The 11,391-nt window shown below is 49.0% G+C and overlaps 1 protein-coding gene across 1 annotated transcript; it reads left to right on the top strand.

Annotated features, from left to right (window-relative positions):
• Positions 1-6,215: 6,215 nt before the first annotated feature.
• On the top strand, positions 6,216-10,567 carry LOC132082005 (melanin-concentrating hormone receptor 1-like). Its single transcript, XM_059486029.1, has 2 exons — positions 6,216-6,273; positions 9,519-10,567. The coding sequence occupies exons 1-2, from the start codon at positions 6,216-6,218 to the stop codon at positions 10,565-10,567; spliced, it is 1,107 nt and encodes a 368-aa protein (XP_059342012.1).
• Positions 10,568-11,391: the final 824 nt, after the last annotated feature.

Raw genomic sequence — 11,391 nt, 5'->3', positions numbered from 1 at the left:
GCCACTGTGCACGGTGCCAGTGGAAAGATGATCTGAGTGCGCTGAACCATGGGGCTATGGTGGCTCAGGATGTGGGAAGGGGCCTTTGCACAGAGTAATAACCCAGGGCAGGAGGCAGTAGAAATATCTCTGTTGCCTTCCAGACCAACAGCCCTTCTCACACAACAGGAAAAATCAGAGGGAGAGGAGAGAAAGACACCCAGTGGCAAACTGGGACATTTAGAAAGCATCGCAGTGATGTATTTGCATCTTCCACTGCTGCAAAACCTCCAGGAACCGAGTCAATCAAAAATAACATTTGGGGCTGATTTTATCCAGATGAACTCTCTCCAAGTATTTTAAGGCAACCAGCAAAATGGCCAGCTTCTGCTTGTTTAACCCTTCTCCTCGAACCTGCTCTGATTCTGAAAGAATGCACCATTGAAGAAAGCATCTTTTCTGTGAGCCTGACCTGCAGAACTGGATGTGGTACCAGGCCTCTCATCGCCAGCATCACCCTGGTCACCTCCCTGTGCCCTTACTCTGTCCTGACTCATTCAGTGTTCCTGCAGCTCAACTTTCTGGGCAGATCTGGACATGAAAGATAAAGAATCCATGCAGGTTTCCAGAGGAAGCCTCACCTCCAGTTTACACAACTCCTGCCAGGGAGACATCTCAGCAGGTCCCTCTGAGAACCACATTTACCTTTTTCTAAGCCATGTTAAACAGGGAGCTCACACTGAACCCACATCCTGCTCCTCTCCCATCTTTCCAGCTAATGAACTCCCAGCTGATAACAAATGCTGGCTGCTGCTGCTGGAGCATCTGCCTCTGCTCGTGTTTAACAGCCCAAGAGGCAAAGAGCTTTACTGATTATTATTTTCATAAGTGAGCATCATTTTACTTTTTCATTATCATTTTAAAAGGTTCCCACCTCTCCCACTGCCCTGAGCCACTGCCTCCAAGCCCAGCAGATGCCACTGTGCCCTGCAGTGGCACAGGGAACATATGGTTGTTTTCCCTGGGGGGAAGTGGAGAGGAAAGGAACATCTGGCTGCTCCAGCAACCCAGCAGCTGAGGTGAGCAGAGCTTTTCCTGCAGGGGCCTGCAGGTTTGTGTCAGGAGGGTTTCCCATCCCATGCTACCACTGCTAACAGCCCCCTTGACACAAGGCTTCCGTCTCACTTGGGATTTAATGCCTTATTAATTTTACAGATTTTGTGCTTGTTCACATCTTCTGCAAACTAAAAATTTCCTGTGACATGCTGTATCAAATGTTTTACTGGACTTCAGGTAGATTTAAAAAAACAGCTATTACTGCTTTCTTCCCCCCCCTGCCCCTTCTCAGGACTAGGCAGCAGGATTGCAGTCTCTGGTTATAAAACACCACTTTTTTATTAGCTCTGTCACAAATCCTTACACTTGGATTTGCAATTTCATGTGACAGCTCTTTCCAGACTTTGAATGGAGTTTATCTCATTTCCCTGACTTGAACCTCTCAGGATTTTCCCTTTTGCTTCATCTTGGATCTGTAATTTCCATTTCCAAGCTTAACAACATCCTAATTCTCATTGAAAAGAAGGATGGCACAGCACTCATTTTGGGTTGGGCAGACACCAATTCTTGATCATCAACCCTCCACATCAAGCCTCCTGTTCTGTCTCCTCTTGAGCTCCATGAACAGTTATCCACAAGCCACAGACCCAAGCCAAAACTTCAAAACTTTCTTCCCCTCAGTTCAGACTCAGGAGGAATTCAGGTTCCAGCTGCCTTCTCCTTGTGCTAATGCCTGCTCTTGTGAAAGGGAATCAGTGACTAACAACAAATACATACCCTGAGGCAGGATTTGTCTCCCTGAGGGCTCCTGGCTGTTCCTGTCCAACGTCAAGATGTGCTGGCAGCTTCTTATCTCTAACAAGGACTCGGGATCTGCCCATTTCACCCAGCCCACATCCACATCCCTGACCTCAGCACATGGGCTGACCCTGCCCTGGAGCCCCACAGCCTCTCACAGGGCAAGTCCTGCTTAGCCCCTTGTTATTTTTGGCTGTGCCTTTGTCTCTGGGATCCTCTAACCTTTAGCAATGAAAACAAAACCACAGAAGGTGCTGCCCTGGCCTTTGGCTCGCTGAGAGCAGTGGGATGGGCAAAGGCTGAGGGCTTAAACCTCAAATTAGCAGTGTGGGACTGGAATGAGCCAGGCAGCTTGGACCTGTCATTTCAAGGGCAGGAACCAGGAGGGAGAGAGGAGGTCATCATCTGGTTTCAGATAAATGCCCACTTTGTGTTAACTAATTAGAAATCCAGCACAGATAACAGAAGAGCTTAGGTGACCATTTAGCTGAAGAATTCCTGTGAAGCCACATATGGCTATTTAGCAGCTGAGAAAGAGAATTCACCTGCTGCTTTCATTAGAGATGCTCATGTCTAAGAGAAAGCAGAGCCTGGGAGTTGGGAAATCAGGAGTTTGCTCATGGCTCAGGCTCCTTGTTCATCAATAGCAGCTCAGGGCAGAGCTGAATCACACTGTAGCACTGACCTGAATCAAGTAAGGCACCAAGGCAACATCAGCTTCTTTCCAACCTGCCAGACCATACATACAGCTGTGCACATCTGGATCAATGACAGCAGCACCGGAGTCACCACCAAGCTGCTTTCACAAACCTACTCCTCCAAACATTTGAGTTTTCTGTGTTTAGTTTTTTAATCAGATCATTTCATTCAGTACGCATCCCTCTGTGAAGATAAAAAAGTTGAGATAGACATTGCAGGAGGAGGGATAAGATGATGCCTAAACCAGGGCTGTTGTAGAGAGAATTACTGTCAATTTTTGACCTCAAGCTCAGCATGTGGCTTTAGGGAAATTGTTTAAGTTTGCTATCACTTCTCATCTACAGAGAACGAAGATGTTATGTGGCAAAGACCCACTTTCATCAAACGAGATAAAATGAAGCAGCAGTTGGAAACTGTTTTATCAATCTTGCCTGGAAAGAAGGGAGACTGATGTGCAGCTATCAGACAAAGACAGCACTCAGTCAGCATGGATGATGCACCATGTCTAACACATCCTGAGTGAGATCATCCCTATCCCTAAGGCCACTACAAGGACAAAACTTCACCTATTAGGCTACTTGGTCAATATAATCACAGTCAAAGAGCTAAGCAATAAAAATGCAGAGGCCCATTCTGTAAGTCTGGAGTCGTGAGTAAGGAGAGCAGTGAGTTAGAGGGGAGGGTTTGCAACCTGGCTCTTAGGAAAGGCTTCTCTCTCCAGAGTGCAAATCAGAGCAGCAGCCAGGTGCTAAATAAATATTTAGCAAATGAGAAGGTCTCCATTTAATGAGAAATTATTTGGTGAAACCAGCTGGGGAGATGGTTTCAGTAGCACGGTAACAGAAGCCGGCGCTGCTCTCTGCCCCATGGGATGCTGCGGTTCCACTCGTGTTGCGTAAGTCAGGATCTCCAGCTGGGACAGGCACAGGAAATATAACTCATTACTGAAATGCAAGAGCCTTCCAGGGTTAAACTGCTGTTAGACCAGCCAGATTCATTCCCTGGTTGCAGAATTTGCCCAGCAGCAGCTTTGGATGATTACTATCTTTCTTCATAACAGCAATGTTGCAGACAGGATGGTCCAAGTGTAGTGGTGATGCCAAGTTTGTAGGAAGAAGTAATTTTTCTTTCTTTTATGTTCAAGGGCTGAGCTCCATTTCCTCAGTTTTATCTACATCATTAGTCTGTCGAGATGGCAGTTCCCTGTCTAAATGTTAATTACTATATCTCTCTCTTAAGAGGTGTTTTCAAGGGGTTAGTGCCTCAATCTTCCTTGTAATTACCTGCAGTGGTTAGCACAGCTCATCGGCCGTATCCCAAGGTCCCCTGAGAGCTCATCCCTGCTGCAGTTTCCAGCAGATGAACACTCACAGAACCAGTCCTTCAGAGAGCTGCTGTCTCCAAGTGTTCAGGCAGATAATGAGCCGATTACTGAGCTGCTCCTGCTGCCCACGGCGAGCTCTGCGCACAGACAGGCTGCGCATCACCACTCGCTGCAGTTCCAATTCCTCCCGTCTCTCTACCCCTCCAAACTCGGCAAAACTCTGCACAACCAGTCCCTCCCCAGGGCAAGAACGTCCAGATTATTGACAGAGCGAAAAAAAGGGAAAAACAAACCTTGTCAAAGCCTGAATGTAAAAGCCCAGTAATGAAACAGTGACACAGAAATGGTGGTGAGGCAGATCTCAGACACTGAGCATGGCTTTGTCATGTCAGGGACAGAGCTGCTATGGGTTTTTATGCCCCTACAGCTGAGAAGAAGGAATTACAGCTTCCTCATGTGTGAGGCTTTTCTAAGTGAACAGCAATAGCTGAGACTGCAAAGTAAAACTAAATGTGTGCTTTGGAACAACTGCTATATTTAAATGTCAGATTCTTTCTTTGAAAGCTGTAAGATACCACATTCCTCTCCAGGAAAAGTGAGTAGGAGCCTGTCTATGCAGGGAAAATATTTGCAATAGCAACTGCCTGCCAGTTTCCTATGCAAATCCTCCTAATCCATACTTCAAGCCTGCATAAAACTAAATTATCTGAAGGCACTCTGCAGAGGACAGCACTCTGTTCACAACACTCCACCACCCACACACAAACCAGTGCTTGCTTTGCAGCAGTAACCCCATACAGATGAACACTTACATTCATCCAAGATGTGAAGGAAACAGTTTTTAAAGAAAGTATTAACTGAGAAACACCACTTTTCAACAAGTTGTACATGTTCAAAACTTACATACCACAGATACCTGCCATGGAAGAAACCTCACAGGCAAATCACTGACTGAGGCAACTCCAGAGACTCAACAAAAACCTTACAGCAGAGCAGACAAATTGGCCTCATCCTGTCTCAGATTTCTAAGAGTTTCAATGCCAGGGCAAAATGTGCACCAGGTTTCTGTCTGCTGCTGGTCCACGAGAGGACAACCTAATAATGATTAACTCCTTTGGGTTACACAAAAATGGCCCATACTGAAACTGCTGCTGCGAAATCTGCCTGGGATTGCTGCTCTGTGTGTGCTGGGCCTCCCTTTTACAGGTACAGATTGATTCCTACAGAATTATGAAGCTGCAAAAAATTTCTCCTGCAGTTGATTCTAGCCTTTGCAACTACTGAAAGAAAGAGACAGAAACAAGGGAGATTTCCAGGCAGACATATGTCATTGTTATAAAGCAAACCATATCCACTGCACTGTGCTCTGCCACAGAGAAAACCCTGCCTGTTGCTGCTCACAGGCAGAAGGATTTCTCACAGGCTTCTGACATGATACCATGGGTTTTTTTCAGTCCAGGAAGTGCTCTGAGGTACAGAATGATCTGTTTGCCGTGGTAACATGTGATTTATCAAACTGTAACGGAGGAATCCATCTCATGTATAAACAGTGGCCAGGAGCACAAGGCAATCATCAGCTCAAAGCCACAGAAAAGCACAGGCTACAGCTCTGGCAAGGCAAAGAAAAGGAATAAAACAGCTTCTCAAAACCCAAGGGAGTCCTTTCCCAGTATTTTTAAGGCAAATAGAAGACAAATAAAATCTGAGCTAGCAACAGAGCTAATTTCTGGAGCTAGGAAGCAAATGAGCTGTGGCAAGTAGCAGAACAGCAGAAAACAGCAGAGAATTAATTACAAGTGAAGTGTCTCAGGTTAGAATTGTAGTTAGAGGCATCAGAGGGTGAAAGCAACAGTTTTCAGTGGGTAATTTGCTTCCTTAACATCCTTCAGCCCCAGTGGGGCTGTGCCTATGGCTCAGGGACGAAAAGTGCATGTGTCTGTAAAGAGAAAAATACACACTGAAGGCAGATCAGAACTACTTAAAAAAAATAATAAATTTGGTACTCCTCCTGGGGCCGGCGAGCGCAGGCTGGCTGGGTGCGGAGGGCGCAGATCGGTGCCCTCGGGTGTGATGTGCGGGGGCACTGCCCGGCCCCGGTGCCGGCCCCGCGTCCCCTCCCACCGGCTGCGGCGAGGGACGCTCGCCCCCGGCGTGTGTGCCCGAGTCAGCTGCTCCTGATGTCAGAGCCGGCTCCGAGCGCAGCCCGGCTCCGCCGCCGCTCGCCGGCTCTGGCAGGCAGGGAGGAAGGGAGGGAGGAAGGGCTCCCTCCTCCTCCTCCTCCGGCGGGGGACAGCGCGGCCCGTCCCAGCGCGGGGAACTTGCCCAACTTTCCCCGTCCCGGCTCCCGGCGCTCGCTGCCATGGCCCCCGGCAACTCCTCCCGCAACTTCTCGGCGCCGGAGGCTCAGAACGGCTCCGGTGAGCGGGGCTCGGAGGGGCTGCGGGTGACGGGGCTGCGGGTGACGGGGCTGCGACAGGGACCCCCACCCTGCCCGGGCCGTGCCGCCTTCAGCACCCGCGGCCGGACAGCGCCGGGCGGGCGGAGGGACGGGACGGGACGGGACGGGACGGGACGCGCTGGGTCCCCGGCGCTGCGGGACCCCCGGCACCGCTGAAACACCGCCCGGCCCCGCGCCAGCCGCCACCTGTTGGCTGCCAGGCAGCAAAGTCCAGCAGCCCGCAGGTCCTGGCTGCTGGGAAGGGAGGAACCGGCCCGGCTAGACGCGGAGGGAAGCACAGAAAAGATGAGATAGCGCTGGAGAGGGATGCAGAGATCCTTACCAGCATCCCGTTTGCTCCATTCCGACCCTGTTTTCAAATCAATAGTTTAGGGTCGGGCAATACAGTTCTCAATGGCTTAAGCAGGTGAAACTCTTCAACAGAAGGTGGTTTATATATGGTCTGACTCTTTCTGCACCAGCACGCTCCTTTAGAAACCAAAAGTGTGCCTTAGGTACTTCCTTATGAAATGCAGTGAAGATTAAGTCTATTACTCTATATCAGAGTATGGCTCAGTACGACAACCACCTCAGAGAAAAAATATTAGCCCAGTCTTCATTCAGTTCACATAGTGCAGCCCCTTTGGGACTTTAAGAAAAACTATCAGGGCAGCCACAGACCTACAAACAAGGACAAATCAATGCCTGAAGTAGCTGGTTAAATACAAAATATATTCACCTGGATATGCACAAAAGCAGCACCGAAAATTCAGATTCAATGATGTCTCAAGATGAAAGAGACTTTAGAAAAGACAGAACTTTTGAGTATTTGATAGATGTGCTCTTCTGACTCCAGCCCATAAAACACACATGAACTACAGCTCCAAACTAGTGCAGCTGATAATTCATGCAAGTCCTGCTTGTACAGACAGCATCAGCAGGACAGGTGCTACAGCACTGCACAGCCCACCCTCACACAGAGCCTTTGGGCCTGCACACATCCTGCTCTGAGGATGGCTGAGCTCATTCCAAATGTTACGGAATCACTGTGAGCACTGCATCGATTACACAGCAGGAACGGGACATTTTGTCCCAATTTCCAGCTAACCATGTGGCATTTATGTTTCACTTAAACAATCCTTTCCCACCACACTCATAAGGTTTGTGGTTAAAAGAAAGGAGATCAGAATTCATAACAGCTCCATGCAGGACAGCAGGACCAGAATCATCATCTTCCAGTTTCTAGTCCTCCATTTTCCAGCATTAAGGAGGCTTGAGATATCTTTGGATGCTCAAGAGTGTCAGATTTCAAGAGGCTGCTGATGGCTGTAGGTTATCTGCTAAAAAGCACATAACGGGATATTTTCTTGCATTAACGGGTCACCAGGAGGAACAGGGAGCACTTAAACCCCCACAAATGGTGTGGACAAGGCTTTTTTGTCTTGTCAGGCAAGCCTGGCTTCCACCTTCAGGCCCCCTGCTAGCTCTTCTGTGCCTCACTGGCTGCTTTCCAACACCTGCAGAGAGGCTTCCCAATAAAATGGTGCAGGAACTGCTTTATTGGGTTCTGACATTGCCCTTGGACTTGTTCATGCCTAAGCTGCTCCTTCCTAGTGCCAAAAGGACTGAGCCAGTGGCAGCTCATCGTGGCCACTTCTAAGAGCACTGAAACATGGCACACACATTTCCAGCCACAGGCCAGCAGTGTAGCCCCAGTTATCTTGCTAATTCCGTCAAACTTCTCTTCACGCCAAAGGAAATGTGGAGGAGTTTGTACTCAAGAATTCCAGAGGTCAAAGTCAGCAAATACCACTTCAGCAAACAGACACTGCTCTGGCAAAGACTACACCTGCAAGTATCTCTTATTCCACTTAATCTAATTGTCAAGATTTCCCTAGGTTCTGTTGGAGGAGGCTTCCCCACTTCTGCTGCTAAGGAGATGGAACAGTTCAGTGCCTGAAAGCATTTCCAATTAGCAGCACATTGAATCATCTGCAATTCAATGAAAGGCAGCCTGGGCTGAGGGGCTGTCACAAACAGTCCTTGTAACAGCCACATAAATAACTCACACAAAACCATTTCCTAGAAAAAAAACCCCACCGGCTCCCATAGGAGAGGAGTAATGAGTTGAAATGAGATTTGCCTCAGCTAAGAAGGGCTGTCTTAGACTTCAGCACACATGGGAACCCTGCAGAACAGAGAGCACCACCATCAGTACCTTCAACACCACCTCCTGTGCCCAAGAGCTTGTGGCTTCAAAATGTGATTTTACATCCTGGAGAGGGACAAAGCCAATGTGAATTTGATTATGTTTGGAGGTCCCACCCCAAAGAGCAACAGTCAAGCATTGGTGTGGATAAGCTAAGTATTACCAGGCAAGAATTTTGCCTTGGAAATCCAATCATATCCACAACTCAAAGACAGTAGCTTTAAGCTGTTTTTCTCCTAGGACAATCTCTGTTGAAAGTCCCCTCTGAAACATACTCCCAATCCTTGTCTGACCACATACTGGGATTTCTTAGTAGGAAAAAAACTAGAGAAAGTGAGAGAGGCAAGGAAGGAAGAGGGAAAGGAGAATGCTCTCTGGCCTAACCTTGGTAAGAGAATGGGGACACAGCCAGAGTACAGTCCCAGCTCTCACAACACAGATAAGCATGAGGTGTCTGCCTGCATGGCCAATGAACTCTGTGTCTCACACCATACAACAGATAAACTACCCAGCAGATGAACTGAAGCTTTCTGACAGCAGCTCGAGTATTGACTTTATCCAGATTTTGGCACCCACAGAAAGGCTTTACTTCTCCAGTGTGGGAAGCACAAGCTGCCTCACCCACTCCCCTCAAAAACAGCTAAAAACAATTCACTGCATGGAATAAAAGTTACTCTCAACTCTGTCAGGTGCTGGTGAATGCAGAGGCACGCCAGCCAGAGGTCAGCCCCTCAAAAAAGGGCTGGGGAGTTGCAGAGCAGGACAGAAGAACATGGGGAGAGCTGAGGAAAGATGCCTGCACATAGCCAGGTTTGGGCATGCTGCACGTACTGAGAGACAGAGAAGGAAGTACCAAATCCCCAGCTTAGCCTCTCCAAGTGCTGGAAAGGGTATTAAAAATCATTCCAATCTATGTCTTTGATGGGGATGGGTCCATCTGCAGGACAGGGCAAGCACACCGAATTGTAAAGAGGTTGTCTTTGGGTTGCACTCACTGCTTTGGTTTGTTTTGGCAGTAGCAGAGAGGCCAGCACCACACACCAATGTGATCATGCCCAGTCTCTTCAGCATCATCTGCTTCTTGGGCATCATGGGGAACCTCATTGTGATCTTCACTATCATCAAGAAGAAGAAGCTGAGATGCAAGCAGACCGTGCCTGATATTTTCATCTTCAACCTCTCCATTGTGGACCTCCTCTTCCTCTTGGGCATGCCCTTCCTCATCCACCAGCTCTTAGGCAACGGCTCGTGGTACTTTGGAGCTCCCCTGTGCACCATCATCACCGCCCTGGACACCAACAGCCAGATCACCAGCACCAACATCCTCACAGTGATGACACTGGACCGTTACCTGGCCACCGTGTACCCCCTCAAGTCCACCTACGTCCGGACGCCGTGTGTGGCCGCTCTCGTCATCTGCCTGGTGTGGCTGCTGTCCTTCCTGACCATCATCCCCGTGTGGATGTACGCAGGCCTCATGCCCCTGGAGGACGGCACCGTGCGCTGCGCTCTCCTGCTCCCCAACCCAGAGACCGACGTCTACTGGTTCACCCTCTACCAGTTCATGCTGGCCTTTGCTGTGCCCTTGGTCATCATCTGCGTGGTCTATTTCAAGATCCTCCAGCACATGGCCACCACCGTGGTGCCGCTGCCTCAGAGGAGCCTCCGGGTGCGTACCAAGAAAGTCACCAGAATGGCAGTCGCCATCTGCTCCGCCTTTTTCATTTGCTGGGCTCCCTTCTACATCCTGCAGCTCGTTCACCTGGGCATCGACACCCCATCCATGGCCTTCTTTTACGCCTACAACTTTGCCATTAGCTTGGGCTACGCCAACAGCTGCCTCAACCCCTTCCTGTACATCGCCCTCAGCGAGACCTTCAAGCGCCAGTTCTTGGTGGCCATTCGCCCCGCCAAAGAGCCCTGCCGCAAGAGCAGCTCTGCCAACAACAACAGCATGACAGAGGCCAGCGTGTGCCTGAAGCTGGCTCCAGAATCCACCCAGCAGACTCAGTTCCAGGAGGACTTTTCCCCACGCTCGCTGCCGGTGACTGTGGCTGTTCACTAGGGCAGCAGAAAGCCTCTGGATCTGTGATTTGATGGAGGAGCAGCGGCTTCAGGCAGGTCTTGGAGATGCCTATGGACTACAAACTTCCACCTCCAAAATGCAGGTGCCTCCTTTCTCCATTACTGTGTTTCTGCACTGCTCCCAGCCCACGAGATGCTGTGTGCTGCCCCTTTTCACCCTGCACAGGAGCACTCTGCCACCACTGGGCCCCCAAAGAGGATGAGTGGAAAAGAGAGAAAGGACCGAAAGAGGATTTCTGGGGGAATATTCACCCTTCAAGAATAAAACCTCTATCAACACTGCCCAATAATTCCTCACCTCTTGGCCCAAGAGTTCTAAGCGGCTTGTCAACATAGAGCTTCTTCATTCAAACCTTGAACCTTTGAACCACAATGTCATATATTTATATTTTTAATAAGTAATCCGGAGACTTTGCTGGCTGTGCTGATACCCTAGAAGCACACAGCAGAGAAATCCTGGGGACAGAATCTCACCCAGCCCTGTTGCTTGGCTTTTCAGTCCAGCCCCATCTGCCTCCAGTGGGCTGTATTGTTTGGCAACCAAAACATTTCAAGAACGGGTTCATTTTGATGCTAATCCTAAATATTTCAAGCAAAATAAGACACATAATAATCACACTGCTTCAAGGGACTGCAAAGAATTCTCAAAACTGTTGCTGCTAACACCAGCTTTGTGGTTTTTCATGCCAATGAGCAGATTTTCACAGTGCTAGTTCTTCATGCTGCTCTTGTGCCTCACAGTCTGCACGGCCATTGGGGAACCCCTGGCAGAAGGTTTTAAGCAGGACTAAAAATCACAATCTG

This window comes from Ammospiza nelsoni, chromosome 19, assembly GCF_027579445.1.
Source record: "Ammospiza nelsoni isolate bAmmNel1 chromosome 19, bAmmNel1.pri, whole genome shotgun sequence".
Lineage (NCBI taxonomy): Eukaryota > Metazoa > Chordata > Aves > Passeriformes > Passerellidae > Ammospiza > Ammospiza nelsoni.
Note: the sequence above shows the minus strand (reverse complement) of the source record. Positions and strands in the feature narration are given on the sequence as shown.